A 24740-nucleotide genomic window follows, 5' to 3' on the forward strand; every position below is an offset into this window, starting at 1 on the left:
CATGCTTTATCTGAATCACAAAAGAACATTTTTAGGTTTTATGTTCCATAAGGTTAAATATTATTGAGCTTAATTTTAAATAATAAATCATTTTTAGCTCTTCACTTTTTCCTGCTCTGTAAACAGGTTCCTGTTGCACTTACAAACTCCTGATATATAAGTGGAGTTTGAATATAATCCTTTGATCATTTTAAGGAGGAAATACTACAAGGTGGTAAATATGAAGTTTTAAGAATATCTATATACTGTATGGTTCAGATTTTTTTTTTATACTTTCCTTTATAGTTTGGAGGTTATTTTGTTTTGTCAAAGTGAATTAGATCATGAGATATACTATAGATTTTGTGTCTGGAATGTTTTCAAACAATCGGAACATCACTGGAAAAAATGTTTTCTGTATCAGTGCTATTTTCTTAAGGTAGCCACATATTAACATATAATTAGTTGATGTTCTTTATCTTCTAATTAGATTAAATGGAACAAATATATAAAAATATAAATTTTAAATAATATATTAGCATTTGTCTATATTATGATTATTATTGTCGGGAGAAATTGTAATATTTTTTTTAACACCCATGAAAATCTCATACCAGCTGTTTTGGAGTGTGCCACGGATAATATAAAGCTGCAATATCACAAACAATCTATTAATCAAAGAAGATGCATACAAATCAAGTAATCTTTTGTCAGACAGTTGTGATAAGCCATTTCCAATTACAATGTACAGATAATGGGTAGATCCTCTTGACATCTGGTGACTAAGTGGAACAATATTCATAGTTTACAGCAGACAGTGTGTAGTCAGTTGGTCAGCAAAATGAGAACTATGTGTAACTTCTTACTCCCTGAGGATCCAAAACCGCATTTGGAGTAGCTAAATAATAAATTATATAAAATATTAAAAACTGCTTTGACCTTAGCTTCTAAAGAAATGTGGCATCACAACCTAACCAAGTTATTATAGCTCAGATAATCTGTATATAATTCATAGAGAACTTAAGGGGACTCAGCATAAAAGACATGCAATAACTGATCAGTTCTTTGTAACTTTCATATACAAAGTCCCACAACTTCCAAGCTGAGAAATAAAAGAAGAGCCTCCTATGTAAATGATATAAAGTACCCCTAAGATTTGTATGAATAATTTGCAGTACATCTTAGCTTCCAGATGCTGGATTTAAAACCTGGTATGATTGTAACTTAAACATTGCACCTCTGTTAACAAAAATAAATAAATAAATCAATAGATACATTAATTATTAATTAAATAATTCATAACTGTCCTTGCATTCATTAAGACCAAATATGTCAATGCTAGTTATCGAAATAAATAACATTTTGGTTTCTTGTGCTTTTTAAAATACACATCCTGTAGCACCCACATATCCTGCAATATAGAACTCTGAACCTAATGGATTCCAAGCAGTGGTTCAAGTCATGGGATTTGAGGCTCTATCATGCTACTGGATGCTGTCTGGAGTGATTCTGTATTGTAGTTGTTTGGTGGATTGTTCTGTGTGGTACAGGTTGAAAAAGATTGGACAGAACTGATAGAAGTCTGGGAATGAGTTTGGTGGCACATGATGAAAGGTCCTGAGGCAGGAGATCCATAGTTAGAAGTCTGAGGGCTAGGGGGGACATCATCGTTGTGCTGCTGGAACCTAGTCCTCTCCATATCTCCATGGGGAAAAGAAATTCCTGGTGAACACATGGTGTTAGAAGGTATGTAACAACAGTCCCTTGTGGGCTGGAAGGCTTCGGTATCTGCTGACCTCTGGCACACATCTGGAGGAGTCTTTTTTAAATGGATTTGGGTATAAGCAATGTCTGATGACAAGGATCCATGTCCAAGAGTCCTGGGCATTGCAGAATCCTGCATCATATGGTGAGAGAGTGTCATGGGATAATTGGACCTGGGCTGCTGCTCATTACAGCTTATACGGGTTGAAGATGGTGCAGAGACAACCTGGACAGCATAGGGACATGCCAAGGGGTGATTGTACTGCTGGGAAGCCAATAGAGTTTGCAGTAAATGCATCATGTGCTGGAGCTCCTTGCTTAGCTGAGAAACTTCATGGTTGAGACCATTTATCTAAAAAATGAGAAATAGATTATTGGTTATAATGTAGTGCTTATAGCATCCTCTTTACCTTTTATCTCTCTATAATTGTTTTTATCCATTCATAGGAAACATAATACTCAATTAAGTTGAAGTAACACTGGCACTCCTTAGTAGTAAACAGGATCGTTTATTCACATTGTCAAAAATGGCAATAGAAAACACATATGATGCATTTTGGCCTATAGCCTTAGCCATATTTACTTATCATCAATTTAAAACCCACAACCTTTTAAAATCACAACAAATCTACCATTGGCTAATGTGTATCACATAGCTAATATTGAATAGTTATAGTTAAGGTAGACATAACTATTACACCATACAATATAAAATACTATCATATATCACCTGTTAAACATTTAATTTTAATATTGTTTTTATATATATATATATATATGTATATATATATATATATATATATATATATATATATATATATATATATATACACACTGTATATAGATAGATAATCTCTCTCTCTCTCTCTCTCTCTCTCTCTCTCTCTCTCTCTCTCTCTCTCTCTCTCTCTATATATATATATATATATATATATATATATATATATATATATATACACAGTATATATATATATATATATATATATATATGTTTAAATATGTGTACGTGTGTATGTATACTTCTGTATACAGTTCTATGCAAAAGTTTAGGCACCCCTGACAATTTCCATGATTTTCATTAAAAATAATTGGATGTTTGGATCAGCAATTTCATTTTGATCTATCAAATAACTGAAGGACACAGTAATATTTCAGTAGTGAAATTAGGTTTATTATATTAACAGAAAATGTGCAATATGCATCCAAACAAAATTAGACAGGTGCAAAAATTTGGGCACCCCAACAGAAATATTGCATTAATATTTTGTAGAGCCTTCTTTAGCAGAAATAACAGCCTCTTGATGCTTAGTATAGCCTGTAATGAGTGTCTGGATTCTGGATGAAGGTATTTTGGACCATTCCTCCTTGCAAAACATCTCCAGTTCAGTTAGGTTTGATGGTTGCCAAGCATGGACACCCCGCTTCAAATCACCTCACAGATTTTCAATAATATTCAGGTCTGGGGACTGGGATGACCATTCCCGAACATTGTACTTGTTCCTCTGCATGAATGCCAGAGTAGATTTTGAGCAGTGTTTTGGGTTGTTGTCTTGTTGAAATATCCAGCCCCGGCGTAACTTCAACTTTGTGACTGATTCCTCAACATTATTCTCAAGTATCTGCTGATATTGAGTGGAATCCATGCGACACTCAACTTTAACAAGATTCCCAGTACCGGCACTGGCCACCCAGCCCAACAGAATGATCGAACATCCACCAAATTTTACTGAGGTTTAGCAAGTGTTTGTCTTGGAACGCCCCTTGTTATGACCAAATAACTCAATCTTTGTTTCATCAGTCCACAGCACTTTCTTCCAAAATTAAGCTGGCTTGTCTAAATGTGCGTTTGCATACCTCAAGTGACTCTGTACGTATGTGCAGAAATGGCTTCTTCCGCATCACTCTCCCATACAGCTTCTCCTTGTGCAAAGTGCGCTGAATTGTTGAACGATGCACAGTGACACCATCTGCAGCAAGATGATGTTGTAGGTCTTTGCAGGTGGTCTGTGGGCCGTTTTTGACCATTTTCACCATCCTTTGCCTCTCCAATATTTTACTTGGCCTGCCACTTCTGGCCTTAACAAGAACTGTGCCTGTGATCTTCCATTTCCTCACTATGTTCTTCACAGTGGACACTGACAGCTTAAATCTCTGCGATAGCTTTTTGTAGCCTTCCCCTAAACCATAATGTTGAACAATCTTTGTTTTCAGGTCATTTGGGAGTTGCTTTCATGCCCTCATGTTGCCACTCTTTAAAGGAGAGTCAAAGAGAACAACAACTTGCAATTGGCCACCTTAAATACCTTTTCTCATGATTGGATGCACCTGTCTATGAAGTTCAAGGCTTAATGGTCTCACCAAACCAATTGTGTGTTAACCCCTTAATGACCACAATGTACCCTGTATGTCACTGGTCGTTAAGGGTTTTTTCAGGACATAATAGCACAAGTCTAGCAAGTACACGCTATTAATGCCCTCCCTCCAGCAGGCTTTGTGGAATAGAGCAGTCTCAACGCTGGTGGCAAGACCACGCTATAAAACAATCAAGTCCCAAAAAAAGCCCAGTGACATACAGGGTACGTCGCTGGTCCTTAAGGGGTTAAAATGAATCAGTGCTAGGTAGTTACAGGTTTTCAAATCAACAAAATGACAAGGGTGCCCAAATTTATGCACCTGTCTAATTTTGTTTTGATGCATATTGCACATTTTCTGTTAATCCAATAAACCTCATTTTCACTACTGAAATATTACTGTGTCCTTCAGTTATTTGATAGATCAAAATGAAATTGCTGATGCAAACACCCAATTATTTATAAATGAAAATCATGGAAATTGTCAGGGGTGCCTAAACTTTTGCATACAACTGTATGTGTATAAATGTGCATTTACGTGTAAATATGTGCATACACATATAAACACATCTATACACACACACACATATATATATTTACAGTATGTGTGTGTATATATATATATATATATATATATATATATATACACACACTTTTGAGCCCTTCCCAGCCAAATACTTTTAACCCTTTCCGATCCTATGTCGGAATATATCTGACAAAGGGTTTTACCGCTTACAGTCCAGTGTCAGATATATTCCGATATGACTTTTTTCAGTTAAGAGAGAAAGAGGAAAGAGAACCTCAAAGAAAGCAGGTGGTTTAAACTAGCACTCATTCCTGTCTAACATTTAAAATTAAAAAATAACTTTTAATAAGTATAATTAATACCGGCCTAAATACCTAGTGTACCAAATATTTAAAACTAAGTAACAAATGTCCCCCTGTTTCCTGGCCGATAGCAGCTCCCTCGGCTTCAGGTGACAGGGACAAATGGACTCTAAATTTAAAAACAACAATCACCAAGGTGCAAATGAATGCACAAAATATTTAGCAGCAAACTAGTTTCGGCTGTGCTATCAGCCTTTCTCAATGCTATGGACAAACCGAGGCCCGGGCCTTTATCTGACATACAACACTAGTATGGAAAAGGTTGAATTTCTAGATTTGACTATTGTAAAACATAACAACAAACTAGAAACAGAATCTTACAGAAAACCCACTGCGACCAACAACATACTACATGCCAGCAGCCATCATCACCCTTCTACAATTCGTAGCCTCCCATACGGCGAATATTTAAGACTTAGAAGGAACAGTTCTAGCATCAATGCTTTCAAGCAAGCAGCAGGTGAACTAAGAAAAAGACTTTTGGAACGAGGGTACACCAAAAAGTCACTAGCAAGGGCCTATCGTAAAGTACTATCAAAAGATAGGTCAGACCTGCTTAGACCAAACAATACCACATCATCTGACACAAATACAATAAGGTTTATATCTACCTATAACAGCCAAAGTGATGAAGTATCTAACATTTTCAAAAAACACTGGCACATTCTAAAAAGTGATGATAAATTGAATATGGTATTACCAACTAATCCGTCTTTTACTTTCAGACGTGCGAACAATCTAAATGACCATCTCACAAATAGTCACTTCAATAGAAATAGACACAAGAAACCTATTCATCAAGGATCAGTACCTTGTGGGCATTGTAATATCTGCCAGTACATGGTGAAAAAAGATACCATGGTTGATAGATTCTGTAAAACTTGGAGAATTAAAAGCCATATCAATTGTCAGAGCGAGAACGTTATTTATTGCCTGTCATGCTCGTGTGACATGATTTACACAGGTATGACTACCCGTAAGCTAAACATTAGAATGACAGAACATCTTAGTAACATTCGCAATGCACAGAGAGATTCAGAAAAGGGCAAAAAAATAAAAAATAAAAAATACCGAGTGTGGCTAAACATTTTCTACAATGTCACTCAGGCAAAACTGCCTCGTTTAAATGTTGGGGTCTGGAACAAATCAAACCTGGAATTAGAGGGGGTAACTGTGAAAATACCCTACTTCAAAAGGAAACAGGTTGGATTTTCAGACTAAACTCAACTATACCCAATGGAATGAACGAGGCCAATAACTATTGGGTATTTCTTTAAATCCATTCTGACTGAATGTTGATAACAATTCATGAGACAAGTATTTTCCATCAATCTATTTTATTTTATTTTATTACATCTTATTAGATCACCGTATTCTTCTATTACAAAACCCACTATTTATGTATTATATTTACTGAATTATACCGAACTAAATTCTGACTAACAACCTCCTCTCTAATATCCTATACTACCCACAAGTCCAATCTGGATTTAATTAGAAATAGGGAATTCATATGAGAGAGGTAGTGGGATTTTCAGAAAATAGGTATTCACTAAATATATAATATCATACTAGTTCTGTGTAATAACTAACAAATTTGAAGGTATATATTGGCCGCCCATAGCACTTCCCATACTTTTAACCTACTCCTTCCCATATTCTAATAACTTTATATGCAATTTACATACTCTGGGTTAATTATAGAGAAAAATGTATAGTATATGAATAACATTAGCCTAATATTCCTAAATACTAATATGTGTTTTCACACTAAGAAAGTATGATGCTATTATAGGCTATGTGATGTTAGAAACACTGTACACTCTATGTGTTTTGCTATATTCAATATTAGAAGTTTCATATATATATATATATATATATACACTCCTATATTCACATCTGATTAACCTCTCATAACTGTGATACTAAAATTAATTACAAGCATTAGAAGAGCATATAGATCAGCATTACTTGCGGAGAATCAAGTTGGAACCCACATAGATTGTCACCCTATTGTAGTGATCCAACCATCATTATCAGAGGAAGACAATACATAAGAATAGTGGAAAATGTCACTTGAACATGGACCACTCACTGCAGTAAGGGATTTTGGATTTCCAGGAACACTTTTTTTGACTAAACTAACATACGTCTTTAAACGTCCTTTATATATATTATTATTGTTTTTTAATCAGGAAATAATATCAGAATATAATACGAATACATGTAATACATGAATTGGAAGGAATTTTACCTCCCATATGTATGACAAACAAGTATTCTAAGTGTGGGATATTTAGGACACTAGTGAAAATCGAATCAATGCAAATTCCCTAACCACGAGTTACACTAGAATAGATCTGTACTGCCCCTGACATTAGCGTTACTTGCACAGGGGTTATACGAGCATCAATGTCCCTGATGTTTGGTAACATGGTGGTTAATGACAGAAAAAGGGTTTGTCTGCTCTATTATACAGTAATGTTCCTATGCGATATTGTTTTGTTTTTTACACGGAGAAACAGTTGTGTGATTGGATGACGCAAAATAAGGGTATGTCCTTGTGGACCAATGAAAATGGCTCTTTTACGTGCTGTTCTCAATTACATAGTCACATTGAGAAAAACAAGAGAAAACACTGCCGCCGTATCCTAATTATATTGCACGGAAGGAATTGGACGCACACTTTGCAAATTACATATGCTTTAATTGTTATAAGCGATCCAAACCACATGTGGACAAATACACAAACACATATCCCAAGTGCACTGATTGATAACATACAACGGGGAAAACGTAAAATAAAATAAAATCGAATTACATATAACATATTGGAATGCATTTGCAATTTTTCTAACATGTGAATAATTATTGGGCTATTGTTTGTGCACGTCACAATACCGAAACACACAGGGATTGGACCATAAGTAGGAGTATCCTCACATGAAACATTGATTGGTTGATAGGTTAATGTTAGTGCTATATAAAGGGGTGGCACCCGGGCCTCGGTTTGTCCATAGCATTGAGAAAGGCTGATAGCACAGCCGAAACTAGTTTGCTGCTAAATATTTTGTGCATTCATTTGCACCTTGGTGATTGTTGTTTTTAAATTTAGAGTCCATTTGTCCCTGTCACCTGAAGCCGAGGGAGCTGCTATCGGCCAGGAAACAGGGGGACATTTGTGACTTAGTTTTAAATATTTGGTACACTAGGTATTTAGGCCGGTATTAATTATACTTATTAAAAGTTATTTTTTAATTTTAAATGTTAGACAGGAATGAGTGCTAGTTTAAACCACCTGCTTTCTTTGAGGTTCTCTTTCCTCTTTCTCTCTTAACTGTCATATTTTAGGTGGGTAAGCACCGGAACATTTACTAGTTCCATATATTCCTGTATACACTAAACTAGTGCCAGTAGTCTAAACTTTCTCTTATTATGACTTTTTTCAGACATGACAGCTACTTGGCTATTTTGCATGGATGCAGAGGGGGCGGAGCCTGTGTCGAGCGTTGAGAGTGGCGGGAAATCAGGGATGCGCTTTCACTCTCGTGCAGCTTGTTGTGTTGGTCTGTTGAGATGTACACACCTTTGTTTATGTGGGCTCCCCTTGTGGGGGCTGCATACGGTGATCTCCCGTGTTGCACACTGCACACGTGGAGATTTGATCTCCTTGTGGACACTGCACTCGTGTTTGTGTTATCCACTTCTACACACACATCACCCTTTACAGATGTGATCCCCACTGCACACACAGCACCCTATACATATATAACATCACTATGGATGCTGTGGGTGTGGGGGGAGCCCACATCACTATGACATGTTCTGTGTGTGTTTGTGCCCTTGCATAGGCTAAGCAGCTGTTCTATCAGAACTAAACTAAGAAAATAGGTTTATAAGAAAATGAACCTAAAAGTATGTGTTACTGGTGGGATCATAATCTTCGAAGTTCAGGGAGGACACATAGATTACTTACAATTTGACAGGGAAAATTGACAAAAGAATTATGTCCAAACAATTTTAACAGGAATAGTAAGCTTTCATGCAGCATCTTGGAGTTTTAAAACTTAAAGTCTCATTAAAGGGAGAACAAACTGCTAAGACTAATTAATCTTCTTATAGCCTGGTGTACATAATTAATTTGCAGGGACATACAATCTGCAGGTAACAAGATACATAACAAGAAACACAATAATTTGTTCTGTGTTAGGGCCTGGAGAGCCATTTCACACTTATATAAGGACAAACTTAACCAAAGGCTCTGCGGACTGGACAGAGACTGCAAAACTCGGCCAAAAATAATAATGCAGAGGATAGGCTACTTATCCCTTACTGCACAGAGGGGAAGGGGGGGCAGAGGGAGAGCTAGAAATGATGTACTGAGCGTTTTTAGGAGATGCATGTCACATTTGGGTCAGAAATAAAAGCTGTAAAACTATAGGGCTCAATATGTGTAGGTTACGAGAATAGAAATTGTAGTTCGGTAATGGTGGATACACTTCAAGGTCACTTATGGGTCTATGGGATAATCTGCCAAACTTGCTTATAAAGCTTTTTTATTTTTTCCTTTCCCTCCATTTTTCCCTCCAGCTGGTAGGGTATTTTCTGCTCATATCAGAAAGGAGCCTCACGTGAACCCCTACTATATTACTTTTGGGTAAAAAGGGGATTTTCTCAACAATTATGACATAACCAACCCTTAGTCATATTAGGGCAATAATCATAGTGATAAAATATCAACCCCAAACATAAAACTGACCTGACTGTCACCACCCAAGCGTAAGACCTATCATACCTTATAACAGATAGTTGCATATCAGACCGCATAGTCTTCATTAATGGTACAGAAAAACAAAAAGGAGACATCTAGGGAGTTTAGCACCAGTCACCCAATGCCCAACTGCTAGATCCAAGTCTACACTCAACAGGGAAGGAAAACACAGGTTTACCCTGGTGTTAGTGTGTACACAGATCATACTAAAATTATAGGGAATGATGGGCACATTATAGGGCCTCTTTTGGACCCTTGATGATATTAGCATACTCAGAAATAGAACTCAGCAAAGCCTATATTACACTGCGACTCTAAACTAGGTGTAGATTCATGGTACTGAGTGACTGGTACACCCAAGCAAACTCCCAAACAGGCACTGCACGTATGTAAATAGGTGTAGATGCACATGTATATAAATCAAATACACATGCACATATATGTATTGGGACATTTAATTTATATTAATGAGACTGAACAGTTTAGTATCTAGAAGTGGCCAGCTAAGACACTAGACAAAGTGTGCATGGACCCACATAGCATCAGCATGAGAAGTATACCTATAAATAACTATAATGAGTAACATCATGAAGTCACAGGTATACTATAAGATACATTTTCCAGGCACACTGCATTGCTTAATATGCCAGGTTAGAGGACAAAGTACAAAATGAATATGAGTTACTATTCTGGTACACAAAATGTAATTGAGTAGCATTTAATATAACACAAAGTTTAACTGAAGCTAGTAAGTTGCCCTTTTCAGATGGTACTATTTCTCCCAAGTTTCAACACCCCTAATGTCACAGTGCAGAATCACAGAATAAAATTAGGCAACAAATATTACTCTTATCTTATCAAAAAATTGCTCATAATAGAAAATGCTATATAGTGAGAGCAGAACAGTACTAGCTCGCCCTACTATATCTGTCCATGTCAATAAACTAGTACCTTATATAGAATATGGTAGGAAACAAGGACCTTAAAAAATTTAAAAATTAAAGCTGATTATAAGCAAAACCTGGTTGCTGACACCTCACTTTAATGAACAGAAGTCCCAGGAGCTAGTTCATAATTGTATGTGCCTTATGTGTGAGATTACATTGCTTTGTGATCCCTAATAAGTATAGAAAAAAAGAAAACAAAAAAACGGTGTATACAGTGTGAAAGTATCTTAGCTGTGGCAGCCTCTGCTAATGCAGCTATATCTCCAAGGGATACGTCGCCACGTTCACCCGACACCAGACCGGAGATCACAGGAGGAATAATTGCTCATAGCCTGGTGTAGCTACAGGATCTTCCGGTGCTCCTAGCAGGGCTGCGGTGACAAGTGCATAGAGCCCCACCATGGTGCTAAGTTGTGCAGTCCTCTCACATGGTTCCTCTGCAAAACCATAACATCCCTGAGAGTTACGGTAGTTGGCAATGGCGGAGAGGAAAATGTGCTTGAAAATGTGTGAGCACTATAACGCTCTGTGGTTCCTGCTTCTCTGTATGGTCCACCATGTTGTAAACCATTTTGTGTGTGTAATCTGCTTGTAGCGGCAGAGGGTTATGAGTCAAGGGAAACTCTGCCCTAAGGTTTGTGCCTGTTGATGCAAGTGGAGAGGAGCATGCTTGGAGAGCTGTAGGTGCTAAGTTGCTCTGCAGCTTCTGCACCTCTTTGCGCTCCTCCACGGTATTGTCGCCACATGTGTGTGCTGCTTGGATCGTACAGATAAGAGCATCAAGCCTCTCACACATCTTCCTCCTATGTTCTTCCTGTAGATCTTTGATAATGTTAAAGGATGCTTGTGAATCCATGTTGGCAAGCACTATAACACACATTAGACGTTATGATACGGCAGAGGCCTGGAGGTCTATTAGGTGCTTTTAAGTGCTGCAGTGATTATCCCTGCTCGGTGTACTAATATTCCAAGATGGCGCTCCAGTGTGTGGCGGTCAGCTTTGAGACAGCTATTCAGCTCAGCATAGATCGTTCAATTACTGATTGCTTTTCAGCATGTCCGGGGCCTCTCCTTGTGATATTACCCTTTAGTTCAGTTTTTTTTTTTAGGTTTACTATTGCTAGTAGGGTTTTCTTGGATGCTGTATACACAGAGCTCCCAGATCATTCGACCATCTCAGTTGGCGGGCAGCTCCGCCCCCCCAGCACTCCAATTTTAATCTGGGCATGTAGGAGTACAATCTCTAGGACACTAGTTATGTTTTCATAAGATGGACACATTAAACACCTTAGGACCGATTTATCAATGTCTGGCGGACATGATACGCTGTAGCGTATCATATCCGCCAGACATCGCTGAATGCCGAAAGCATTGTCGGCATTTAACATTGAACAAGCAGTTCTGGTGAACTGCTTGTGCAATGCCACCCCCTGCAGATTTGGGCCAATCGTCCGCTAACAGGGGGTGTCAGTCAACCCGATCGTATATGATCGGACGGATTGATGTCCGCAGCCTCAGAGGAGGCGTATGAGTTAGGAAGCAGTAGTCTTAAGACCGCTTCTTCTTAACTGCTGTTTCCGGCAAGCCTAAAGGCTCGCCCGGAAACAGCTGCATTGGGGCCAATTGACAGCTTGTTAAATCGTCCCTCATGCGTCCGATTACAAGTGTTGAGCACATTTTTTTTTTTTTGCTCGAGCACTAACTGTGCTCAAAGCAAAAAATAAGTGTGGCCAGATTAGGGTGCATATTACAAGTTGAAAGTAAAAAGTTAGCATGTGAGCGAAAGACTCACGGTAACTTCAATTATTATGACTGCGTTAGCTCCTCCTCATAGACTTCTAAAAAAATTCTTATTAGTAATCACTCGCAAGCTAACTCAAGACTGTGTTAGACCAACTGCTTGTGGGTTATCTTTGGGGCTTCGTCAGATGTCTTTTGGTAACTATTAATTAGTTACACTGTTTTCTTTACATTATATCATTATAAGCTTTGTCTAAAAATGAACATGGCATTCTTAGAGAGAAATTCACTAATATACGTATATACAATATTTACAACAATGCCTTAACCTACAAATTCACAGGATGGCAATATTTTAATAAGCCATTATAATTGATTGATTAATTTGAAAGGTCACATTAATTCAGTCATAAAAGCATAATACAGTATACTCAGGCAAATTCACCATAGCCTTTCATACATACATCCACTTTGATTCTTTTTGAAGCAAAAGTCTGTCAATGTTACCCCCTCTCCTTCTGGGTTTAATGTGTTCAATGCCAATGACAGATAATTAATCATATTTTGATACATGCTTTTCAGCAAAATGTCTCCCTATGGGACTATCTATGTTGGCCATTTTAATGTCAGTTCTAGGGAGTGGCCCTACAGGGGAACAATTCACTGTGGTAAACCTGTCATCCTTTCCTCTTAATAAGGCTCATTTTGAGAGTTTGTCAAAAATTACTAAGGACATTCATTTATTTGCTAGAAACTTTGTCCTTAAAAAACTTTGGAGAGATAAATGCAGATAAAGTAACTATAGCAGTATTGGTCTCTCTTTTATCTGAACAGGATAAAGCAATGGGAGGTGTGGAGGGCAGGTTTCCAGTGAAATCAAACTTTTCAAACAAATCAAACTATATGCCAGCATTATCCTTGGTCCCTAGCATACAGAGCTTTATTAAATGTGTAGAGAAGGATATACGCAAAATTGGGATACTGGCGTAGTGGTAGTATATCTAAGTAGATCAGAGAGGGCAGCCTTAAATGAACTAAAGAACAGGGATGACATTGTTATAAAACTTTCGGACAAAGGTGGCAATGTTGTCATAATGGACAAGAGTGCCTACTTTGAGGTGAAGCCCCAAAGACAGCACACAAGGGGAGGGATGAAATGCGTTAACAATTCCGCAGTGGAAATCCCACCTGTGTGCTAAACGGTCAGGTGTGTACCGGGCCCTCGGTTACCTGCAAAAAGTTTGTTTACTTGGCGGCTTGGATCTACTCAAAGAAGGCAAACAGCAGATGCGCCCAAACACAGCACAGGGAGTTGTGCATCAATTGAGTCCTAGGTGCACAGTGCTATCAGCACTTTTGTGATCCAGACTTGGGGCCTTGAGGAAGGACCTCTGAGTGAGGTATCAGGAAACTTTATCCCATTACTCTGGATCCGTAAGTGAACTGCAACTGTGATTTGACTGGAACAGTCTGTTTCTTTCTTAAAACTTCCAGCCATTGTTTTAGAGTGTACGGCTGCACTATGTGCTCTATTAATAGGCTGTGATCAACCTTTGCAATATGTGGAACTTGGGGAATCTTTAAATGGGCATGTGTGGGCGGTGGCTCTGAAGACTCCAGCCGGGGCCCTTGTCCACTGAGCCTGAGGGGGATTCTTTGGCTTCTCCCCCGCTGGGCAGTGCCTTTGGATATGACCCATCTAACCGCACCCAAAGCACCCCCGGGGTAAGCTGGTCCTGGTGATGCAGGCAGGTGTTGGTTGGGTCTGGGGGTACCAGGGAGGCACTGGGGGGGAGAGTAGGGGTGGTAGAGGAGCGGGTGATCAGTCGTGGCTCAGGGCGGGCCTGATGCCGGGCATCCAAGTACTGATCAGCTAGGATGGCCGCTTGGTTGCCAATACGGACTGAGTCACCCTCCTTTTTGAGCAGGAGGGTGACTCGGTCAGTATTGGCAACACCCTGCAACTCGCATCGGGTCTCAAATACTTGGAGGTAGCTGTCGATCTCTACTTCACTGTCTTTGAAGGCTCAGAAAGCCTCATGGGGTAGCTTCCTCGGCTGGGAAGGTTGATCCAGGGGAGCCGGCACGCGTCCCCATAGACTTGTGGACCTCTGTTATTTTGAGTTGGGTGGTGTCTGATATCAGCCGAGTGATTACCTTAGCGGGTGGGGAAGTCTCATAGAGAGCCAGTCGCCACTGGAGCTCCCTCTGTATCTCAGACATTATTGTCTCTACTGTGGACACCTCAGTGGGCCGATCACTGCTCTGGTCGCTATTGGACCCACCAGTCGGCTCGCTAGCCCGATTGCCTTCCATTAGTTCAGCGATGATTGCTGCCTTGGACTTGTTGCCGGCGACTTTCCCCCGAGATTCCAGCAAGTCTTTCAGTGTATTCTTCTGGAGCCCAGCATACTGTTGCTCCATCCGAAGAAGGCTTCAGTTGGTGGTTTGGACGTTCCAGGTAGACGGAAGCATCCCACCGCTGCCAACCAACTGTGACGGACTCCAGCTGCCCCGACTGGGTAGCTCCGCCAGGAGGGTCCTTCCCCTATACCTGGAACATGCCGCTATATAGCGGAGCAAAGTAATTATAGTGGAGCCCACCCAAATAACCAGACAGAACCAAATAACCAGACAGGCTAGCGCCCCCCATAGTAGTTATAGTCCCCTAGAGTCCCAGTGATTTGGAGGTGGTTATTCTGGGGTGATCCTGGGAAAGCGGTGGCACTTCCAGGGTGTCATTGGAAAGCTCTTGGTCCCCAGATGCCACAGTCCAAAAAGCAACATGATCTGTTGTTGGGGGCCGGTGCTATGGGTGATCAAACATACACCGGGAAAGCCATGGGAAGTAGGAGTTGTAGGGGGATCTGAAACGCCAAGTTCCCAAGGAAGCTCCCTTCCGGCAATCACCCCATCTCTTGTCCTCCCCAAGAGGTACCAAACCCCAAAAGAGCGGAGCTCTGGGGTAAAGGGCCCCTGGAGTGACCTGGGGTATAGGTTAGTGGGTGTTCGGGGTGATGCGGCCGACTGGCAGTTCCAGGGGTCCGGCAAGCTGGAGAGGGTTTAGGTGTTGAGAGATCAGCTCTTCCGTGAGCAGGTACAGATCACAAAACAAATAAAACCAAACGTCCCGGAGATCGTGAATGCTCTCAAAAGTCCAAATCCGGTGAGAGAATGGAGGGGGCTAGGTAGTAGGGGGTGGAGGTTTAACCTTGGCAGTCTGGTACCTGTGACACACATATAAAAACAGGGCATAATGTTTCGGAGCCATTACAGCCCCTTTGTCAAATGCCAAAAGTGGTTAATAATTATGAACCTAAAAACAATCAATCACCTTGTCATGTATACATATCCCTTTTCAAACCTTTTCATCAATATTAAAATTATATTTTTTTATTAAAAACTGTAAATCTGAGTGTAATACTTTATTTTGATGCGTTTTTGATGTGTTTTGGGAAAAAAATTTTTTACCCTTACACTTCAGGTCTCAATAATCTAATGCAGTTTCAGCTTGTGCTTGAGTGCAACCTATAACTTTAAACTTCTATTATCAGTACTATTTGGAATGGTCACAATAATCATTTAAATTATAGGTTTGCGCTAGAGCGATGTCAGCCCTGCTAACACTTCTCTGGTAAATGGACTTGTAATATAAGCAAAAACTGTAGCGTGGTCCTACTAGCTACTATACTGCTTGTTGTGACCCGCTCTATCATTAGCGTGCAAATTGTAAGCTGGCCCTATATGAGAACATTCTCCATGATATAGTGGATACATATTTTCTCATTATTATAAAAATAGAAGAATACATAATTACAGGAGTTAGCAGCTCATACATCATCCAAGGAGAATGTGATAAAGAAAATTCTGTTCAAATGTAGAAAGATATGCTAGATTTGAATACAATACAACTCATCTCATATTAAGATATTAAGAATAAAACACAGTATACTACCATATTAACAAAAGTTAAATTATTCCCCAAAATTTATCAAATCACATGCAGAATTAAAACCTTTTCGTACTCTGGTTGTGGTACTTTTAAGGAGCAGAGTTTATTTACCCCTCTCCTTGGTGAATTAATTTTCTCTGTCACAGACCATCGAAAAAAATCCATTTAACTAGAATATTCAGTAATGAAATGTTTATCCAGCTCTTAACATTGGACACGTCTCTTAACCCTTTGAGTGCTAAGCACTTTCCCACCTGGGTGTTAAGATTTTTTAAGGTTTTTTTATTTTTGGAAAAAAAAAATGTAACTTTTTTTTTTCAGACCCCCAAGACTTACACCGTTGGAAAGGCGATTACCTTTCTAACAGTGGGTCTTGGGGGTCTGTAGCTGCTTAGATGCCTGAGATACAGGCTTCTAAACAGCATGCCCCCTGCTCCTATACTTAACATTGATAAGTATAAATAACGTCAATGCACGTGACGTCACCGTGCATCACGTGAAGCCCCAGCGATGCCTGTCACTATGCAGGCCCGATCGTCGGGGTGGGAGCGGGTGGGAGCCTGCAGATCTCCCTCAAGGTGGGAGAGTGCTAATGACGGCTCTGAACCGTCATTAGCACTCAAAGGTTTAATGTCTGATAGGTGCTCTCTGATTAGTGCACCAAATTAAATAAACAACATATGAAGATCTAGAATTTTCACAACTTAGGGCCAAATTACAACTGGAGTGCTAATTATCACTTGCATGCAAGAAAATCGCAATGCATTGCTAGGAAGCAGTGCACTTCCATAGGCTCCTATGGGAGCCTCGTTCTGATGCGGTCACAGGCGGCATCAGAACCTTGCGCAGTAAAGGAGGTATGTAGCGCAGCGTTTTTAAATATATACATATATTTGTATGTGTCCCAACAACTTTAAAGCCCCAAAACTGCCTAGTGCAGTTTAAAAAAAAAAAAAAAAAGCTAGATTTTTTAAAATAAAAAACTACAGCGCCCTCTGTTTTGAAGGCATTTGGGGCACTTTTATAAAATTAACCTGAGATCTACTCAGTATTGGCTGATTAAATATTGTGCTCCTGCAAACGGGCAAATTTGTTTGCAGAAGTGCAATAATTTAGTGCTCCACTTGTAATCTAGCCCTTAATATTTCAAAGTTGCAACTTGTGACCATTGATTCAAACTGATCACTAGTGTGAATAAAACTACAGGGTTTGCAAGCTAAAGTGTAAGGTAGGGATGTGGGTGCGCTAGGGGAGTGAAAGCCTCTCTAGGAGCCTCCTCAAAAGGTTCCTAATAGATATAAAAAGGGTGATGTAGAGGGCGCTCAAGCTTAAACACTAATTAGTAGAACTTTACCCAGTGTGGGACACTGTCTCAATATATTAAGTTATAATATCTCTTGTGACATGTACGGTAGGGACTGATCTTTATATCAATAAACATATATCGTGCAATCAGTGGTATAATGCGTTAATGCTCTGTGAAATGAAGAAATTGTGCAAAAGCACAAATAAATAAATAAATTCCAAAAGTGATAAGCAAATATAAAAAACAAAATATGTATGAATAAAATATAATTTAATAGACAAGCGTTATTTTATCTCGCTGATAGACACAAAATCACAAATTATTAAAAAGACAATATTCTACTTCATATCAGGGACATCTCCCTTGAGGCATAAAACACACACACATACACACACAAAAAAACTCCCTTGTACCACCTTTTAGGATACAAGCATATGAGTATTGTAACAGTTCCTCCCTTATAGGATACAAGTGCTTGATTATTGTAACAGTTTCTCTATAGCGGTTTCCTTGCAAACCATAGAATTAGTAGAGACGACTTCGACATATAGCCTGTGGGCATACCATTGATTAGACTCACCACCTGGATAATCACCTACTCCGAGCTGGGCTCCTCTCACTGTTCCTTATGGCTTGTATTGCCCTCCAGTTTTGGCATATGTAGTTCCTTTCGGCTTGTGAGTACAGCTTTGATTTCGACTTCTGTGTTCATCCCGTGACCCTAATTCGGCTTTACGATAGGTCAGTTTTTTTGTCTCTATGTTTATATCTTAAGGTAGCTTAAGCTTCAACAAGTACTTGTCTTCTATAGAATTGCGGTGTAACAGGCACCCCAAGCAATTACTTTGACGCGTTTCGCCCGGTATCTGGGCTTTATCAAGGATATAATTGAGTGTTGGTGCCTCTATTTTTAAATGTAATACTAGCTTCTTATTGGTTCCTAATTAGAGGTGGTATTATGACACTTTCTTAGTATCAAAAAATAAAGGTGGAATTTTAATTTGCACAGTTTACTTCTTTGTTAAGAGATTCAGAGAATATATATATATATATTGGAGAATATTGACAAATAAAATACAAAATAATCAGCGCTCTAATAGATATAATACATATAATACATAAAGAATATATATATAAAAATATGTGAAGTCATAAATAGGTAAGTTACATTATTATACCCAATGTTGACTCTTTAGTGGACCAATAATTTGTTATAAATAAACAGCGTATCTAAACAATATTTCTATGTGTTCTATAACAGTTAATCTGATTACTGTGCATTAATATGTGTTAGCTTAATTTAATCTTACAAAATCTTGAATATATACATTAATCGAAATTTGAATAGCCAATAGAATTTCATTAGCTCTCATCCTATTGGCTGTATTAAACAGCCAATAGGATTTCAGTAGCTCTCATCCTATTGGCTAATTTGAATTTTAAGAATCAAATCAGCCAATAGGAATGCAAGGGATGCCATTTTGAAAAGGCTCCCTTGCATTGAAGATCCAGTGAAGAGGATGCTCCGCGACGGATGTCTTCAAGGATGGATCCGCTCTACGCCGCCGGGATGAAGATAGAAGACGCCGCCTGGATGAAGATTTCTTGCCACCTGGATGAAGACTTCTCGTCTCCTGGATGAAGACTTCTCGCCGCCTGGATGATATGGATGTCCGGACTTCAGAAATTGTGAGTGGATCTTCGGGGGTTAGTGTTAGGATAAGTCCTCTAATTGCTGTATAGTGCAAAGATCTTAGAAATAAAGTGAGACAGTGTCCAAAATGCCTGTACTGTAATTATCCAAAACACATGTACCATTGCCATATTTATCCAACTGTAAGAAATGTTTTCTTAAAGTAATCTGTCGTATTAGTTTATTTACATCAGCCAAAATTTGAAACACATCTAGAACTTTGTAGGCACAAACCCTAAGATATAACTAAGAACATTTTCTTCTGTGAAAGATAGAGGATAATCAGATAAATTGACCACATTCAGACATAGTACTTGTATTTCATTCTCCCTAGTCTCGACTGATACCGATATTGTTGTTGTCCCATTTTTCTCTTTCACTCCCTCCCTCTTCTGTTTTTTTCTTGGGTGAGATGAAAAACCTGCTCTAATTGTAATTGTTCCCTTTGGCTCCTATGTTGAGTATTATTATTTGGCTCATTGGTATCAACAGAATACTTATTAGCCCCTTGCCTGTCATCTATTAAACTTCTGTTTCTACTTCTACAATTTCCTTTAAGTGTTGACCTGATGGGACTGTACTTATATTTTCTGACAATCTATTCATTTCTAATCCAGATGGTTTTAGAATAGATTTTGGATGTAACATGTAATTTACGGAATCTGAAAACAACACAGTTTTCTTTAACTCTCCGCCTCTTCAACCCCTACTTCTGAAGTTATGATTGTAACTTCCAACAAGAACAAAATTAAAAGGGACTTGAACTTAAGAATGTATTAATTAATGGAGTAAACAAAGGATAGTTGGAATCCATGGTTTTGAGGTAGCAGCACACACACAAAATATTCCACCAGACTTATAAAGAGAGTATGCATTGCTGTTGCATAAATGTAGAAGATATGTAATTAGATAGTTGAATCTCAACCAGTTTTTTTACATGATCTTGTAACTGGTGTCACAGATGCTTTGAGAATATGATTCTATTGAAGAATAAATTAATCTCTGGTTACTCTTTGACTTACATCATCAAGATATAACCTAATTTGAATCCAAACTACATTCTTAAAAAAAAGGCATACATGAAGATGAAAGTGTCTACTAGCAGGATCCACTGAGGCAAAATTGGTCTAGCAGAACAATTAGAAGCATTAAACTCCACTGAAAAGCTTGAATTATGTAGATAGCCAGGAGGAAACTAACAGCAGTTCATCCCTTAGTTATGTGAAGAAAGTCATGACTTTGATAAAGTTATAAATAAATGTTCTATTGCAAAAGCCTGTGGCCAACAATGTACTATAAAGAGTTTGATCAAATTCATACTAAAACCTTCAAGGGAGATATTGCAGCTCAAAAGTAAAATATGGATAGAAGATGCAGTTTTGCCAACATAGGTTGTGTCTACATAGTTATTCCCCCTTAGCTTTTGTTCAGCTTACATGGTTCCCCTTTTTCATTTTACCAGCATGCAACAAAACTTGGCAGGTAATAGCTGTAATCCATTGCATTTTATGATTAATTATTAAAAGTTACTGTAGGTTTTGAAGGAAAACAGATGCTATAGTCAACATATGGGACCATCCTGTTCTAGGTTAACATAATCCAATGCCTTGAAACAGGTTTTCCGGATCATTTCTTACTCATAGTATGGAACACCTAAAGGGAAGTGATAAAGTGCCAAGCTGGCCTTCTCAACATATTGCCAAGTATTCCAAGATGTTTTTTTTATCAATTCTATTACGCTGTGCATGTGCAGTACACTCTGAAATGGCCACAGATGTCATTTAGACCATATATAAGAATATATAGTGTAGATTAATTTAACCTTTATTCATCGCTATTACATAGTGTGTTACAAGTGGTCTGGACAGTAATTTAGATGTGTATATATATTGAATACATGATATCTCGTACAGCTAACGAGATCTGCGGAAATGACCACCACAACATATAGAAATCCCATTTAGCAGTTTTGCTCTTAATGTTTCTTTTTGTTTCATATTCATATTTTCCTGATTGTAATTTACAATAGTTTTTTTTTTTTTTTTAACAGGGTTTCTATTGGTAATAGCTGTGTCATGGTGTGATTTAACCATTTATTGTACTGTCTTATGTTGGTGAACAAGGTCTTTTTTCACGGGTTTTAAACCCCCCAAAAAAGAAAACAATATTTGTGTTTTGAATAATCATGATTTGCAATGTCTAGAACATTGTGCTACCATCTTTGTACAGTAATATAAATATTATGAGGTTCTTACCATATGTTTTTAAATTAAAAACAAACAAACTATTAAACCTACATTAGATGCTTTTAATACATTTTCTTTTAAAATAAACTTTTAAATAAAAATTATGACATTATTCGGCAAAGACAAGCCTTATTCTATACAGTGAGGTTTGAAACTTTTGGCAAGATTTTAAACCTCATAACTTAGCAGTTTCATGATTTACAGTAGGAGAATTGTTAACATCCAGCTATAGAAGATGATTTCAGTTGCAACCACTTTCTTCGTAAACAAAAATAATTTCCCACACTGTTCTCGCAAACGCGATTGCGAGAGCGCATTTGCCCTTTATGTTCTTCGGGTTACCGTGACTGAAAACCGTGCATAACGGGTTGTGCATTTAAAAAGGTGCACTAAACACAACATAAATTACAGTTACACTCATATATACAGTACACTATTAGTCATATAAATATTTTTTTATAAGGGCTCAAAGGTATATGACAAGGTGTTTGACTGCAAATGGCTATATTGTATATATACATACATATACATGTCTAAATATGTGTATGTGTGTGTGTATATAATATATATATATATGTGTGTGTCTGTGTGCATATGTATTTATGTGTTTTACTGAATATTTATTGTACATATTTAACATTCCAATGTTCTTTACTTTAAGGACAATGCTTATTTTATTGTAAATAAAGATCTCTATATGTATCTGTATGTACCTATATATATATATATATATATATATATATATATATACTGTATATAGATATCTATTTTACATTAACATTTAACATTAAGGGGCCTATTTATTAATGTGCAAGCGGACATTGATATATACATATGCTGTCATCTTGTGAACTGCTGGTGCAACGCTGCCCCCTCCAGATTCGAGGCCAATTGGCCGCTAGCAGGGGGTGTCAATCAACCCGATCGTATTCGATTGGGTTGATTTCTGTCTGCCGCCTAAGAGCAGGCGGACAGGTTTCAAGCTCCATACAGAGCTTGATAAATATGCCCCTAAATATATATATATATATATACTGTATTGTTCCGAGTATAGGCCGCACTTTTTCGCCCTAATTTCAATCTTTAAATTCAGGGTACAGCCTATAATTTAATCCACAAATAGAATAGGGGGAACTGAAATACTGTCTCCGTGTTGCTGACGGACTAACATTGTTACACTTCTTACTATTTGCCGTAGCGTGCATTGGTAAATTAATTCCCCCGCTTATTTCCTATGCACACTGTCGTACGGTTACACCTGAAGCAGTTGTTGACTGTGACAGTGATGTTTTTGGTGTGGAAGGCAAAGTCGTTCATCTCATCACCATGACTAAGGAAGGAGTAATGGTAGGCAGCAGGGAGACAAGAGTCCGTGGGCAACATTAATGATTTTCCTGTCTGTTGTATTTTAGTATGGATGGTGTCAGTGCTGACCAGCAGATCTCTGTATTCTCACATTTCATGTAGTGTGGTCAATGTATGGGAGCCAATTAGTTAGCTATGCAGTACAGTGCAAGCAGGCAAAAGTATTGTGTAAGTTAAATATATATATTTATTTTTATTTGGCTTTAAAAAGCTTAATACAAATAGTTTGGCTAACAAAATAAATAAAAAACATCTTGGAATAGTGAGTATGTAATGGTACAGTAAAAAAAACAGGTGATATTAGAGAATCCTACAAGTTATCACCAAACTTTAAGGGTGCGGCTTATAATCAGGGTGGCCTATACTCGGAACAATACAGTATATATATATATATATATATATATATATAAATACATTTTTTTTCTATGTGAAGAACATAGGAATGTAAAATAACCGTAAAGTGAAGAGCATTGGAATGTTAAATATGTACAATAAATATTCAATAAAACACATAAACACATAAATATATATGTGAAGAACATTGGAATGTAAAATATTAATAACTCCGCGGGTTTGCATGCGAGCAATAGGTGTTAGGTTTCTCTTCTGTGCTCTCTGTTAGGGAGAATAAGTTAAGGCGGTTGCGATATTGCAAAATCTGGAAGTTAGCATGCATTAGGTTTTGCTTGCGCACAAACGTTTTACTCTTAACTTGAAATACATGCGCAACTCAACCCCCGCAAAAAGATTACTTCTAGCAAGGTTTAAGCTCCAGCAAAAGCACTAAATAAGCACCACTTGTAATCTGGCAGATATTCGAAAGATTGTGATCAGGATTTTTGTGCATTACCATGTCCTTTTGTGAGACGTAATATTTGGCCAAAGTTCGGCAACCAGTAAACATTCATTTGTGCAATGTAAAGTTGGTGTAAATGATCATTTATTGGTTCCAATTGATGTCAATAATAGTAAACCATTGCCGACATTTGGTAAGTGTTCAGCAAAAATATCTGTACTATGAAAACTGTTGAGAGATACACACTTGTTCAGCATCTACGAGTTAAGCTGATTTTGTCTTAAAAATTCAGAAATATATGTAGTTATGTATGTATTGGGTTCCTTTTAAAGTGCGGCTAATCACCCGTAAGGGTCTCAAGGCGCTGCTCATTTTATCAACCTCAGGAAGATGAAAGGCTGAGTGGACTTCGCCGGGGATCGAACCTGCAACCCTTGGGTTGCTACAGAACTTAGCCACAGTGCCTTAGCAAGTAGTGATCTCTCTAGTGGACAAGCAAATATGATTGTTGTGAATTATGATCCAAGGAAATTAAGACACCTACTGAGATGATTACATCATTAGCCTTTTTCAGAGTTAAAACCTGTAATCAACTGACAAGTCAAGAGCTGACACAAAGAGTGATCAATAAATTGGCAATTAGCTCATGAAACAACAGTAGACACAGAATGTTCCTACTAGAATAAAATCAATAGATGCACTGTAATTTAGAGCTGGAACAACTAATAATCAATAATTAATCGATTATGAAAATAGTTGTCAACGAATATCATAATCGATTAGTTGGTTTGCAATTAGTTGGTCTTCACAGCACCAGTTGCTTTACTCCACTGAGCTCCTGCATATGGTATTTGTTTTATGGCTATGCCCTTAGCCTAAAGGATGTCTACAGACGTTTACTTTTCAAATTTTCAGGACACTATATAAGTTTCTTAAGTTTAC

At 38.1% G+C, this 24740-nt stretch overlaps 1 protein-coding gene across 1 annotated transcript in view; it reads right to left on the reverse strand.

Annotated features, from left to right (window-relative positions):
* Positions 1–1438: 1438 nt before the first annotated feature.
* The window catches only part of KCNH4 (potassium voltage-gated channel subfamily H member 4), a 390445-nt gene continuing 367143 nt past the window's right edge, over positions 1439–24740 (reverse strand). Inside the window, exon 16 of the mRNA XM_053717885.1 lies at positions 1439–2095. Coding sequence (XP_053573860.1) covers positions 1439–2095 — 657 coding nt within the window. The remainder of the gene's footprint in view (positions 2096–24740) is intronic.

The sequence above is a fragment of the Bombina bombina genome, chromosome 1, assembly GCF_027579735.1.
Source record: "Bombina bombina isolate aBomBom1 chromosome 1, aBomBom1.pri, whole genome shotgun sequence".
Classification (NCBI taxonomy): Eukaryota; Metazoa; Chordata; class Amphibia; order Anura; family Bombinatoridae; genus Bombina; species Bombina bombina.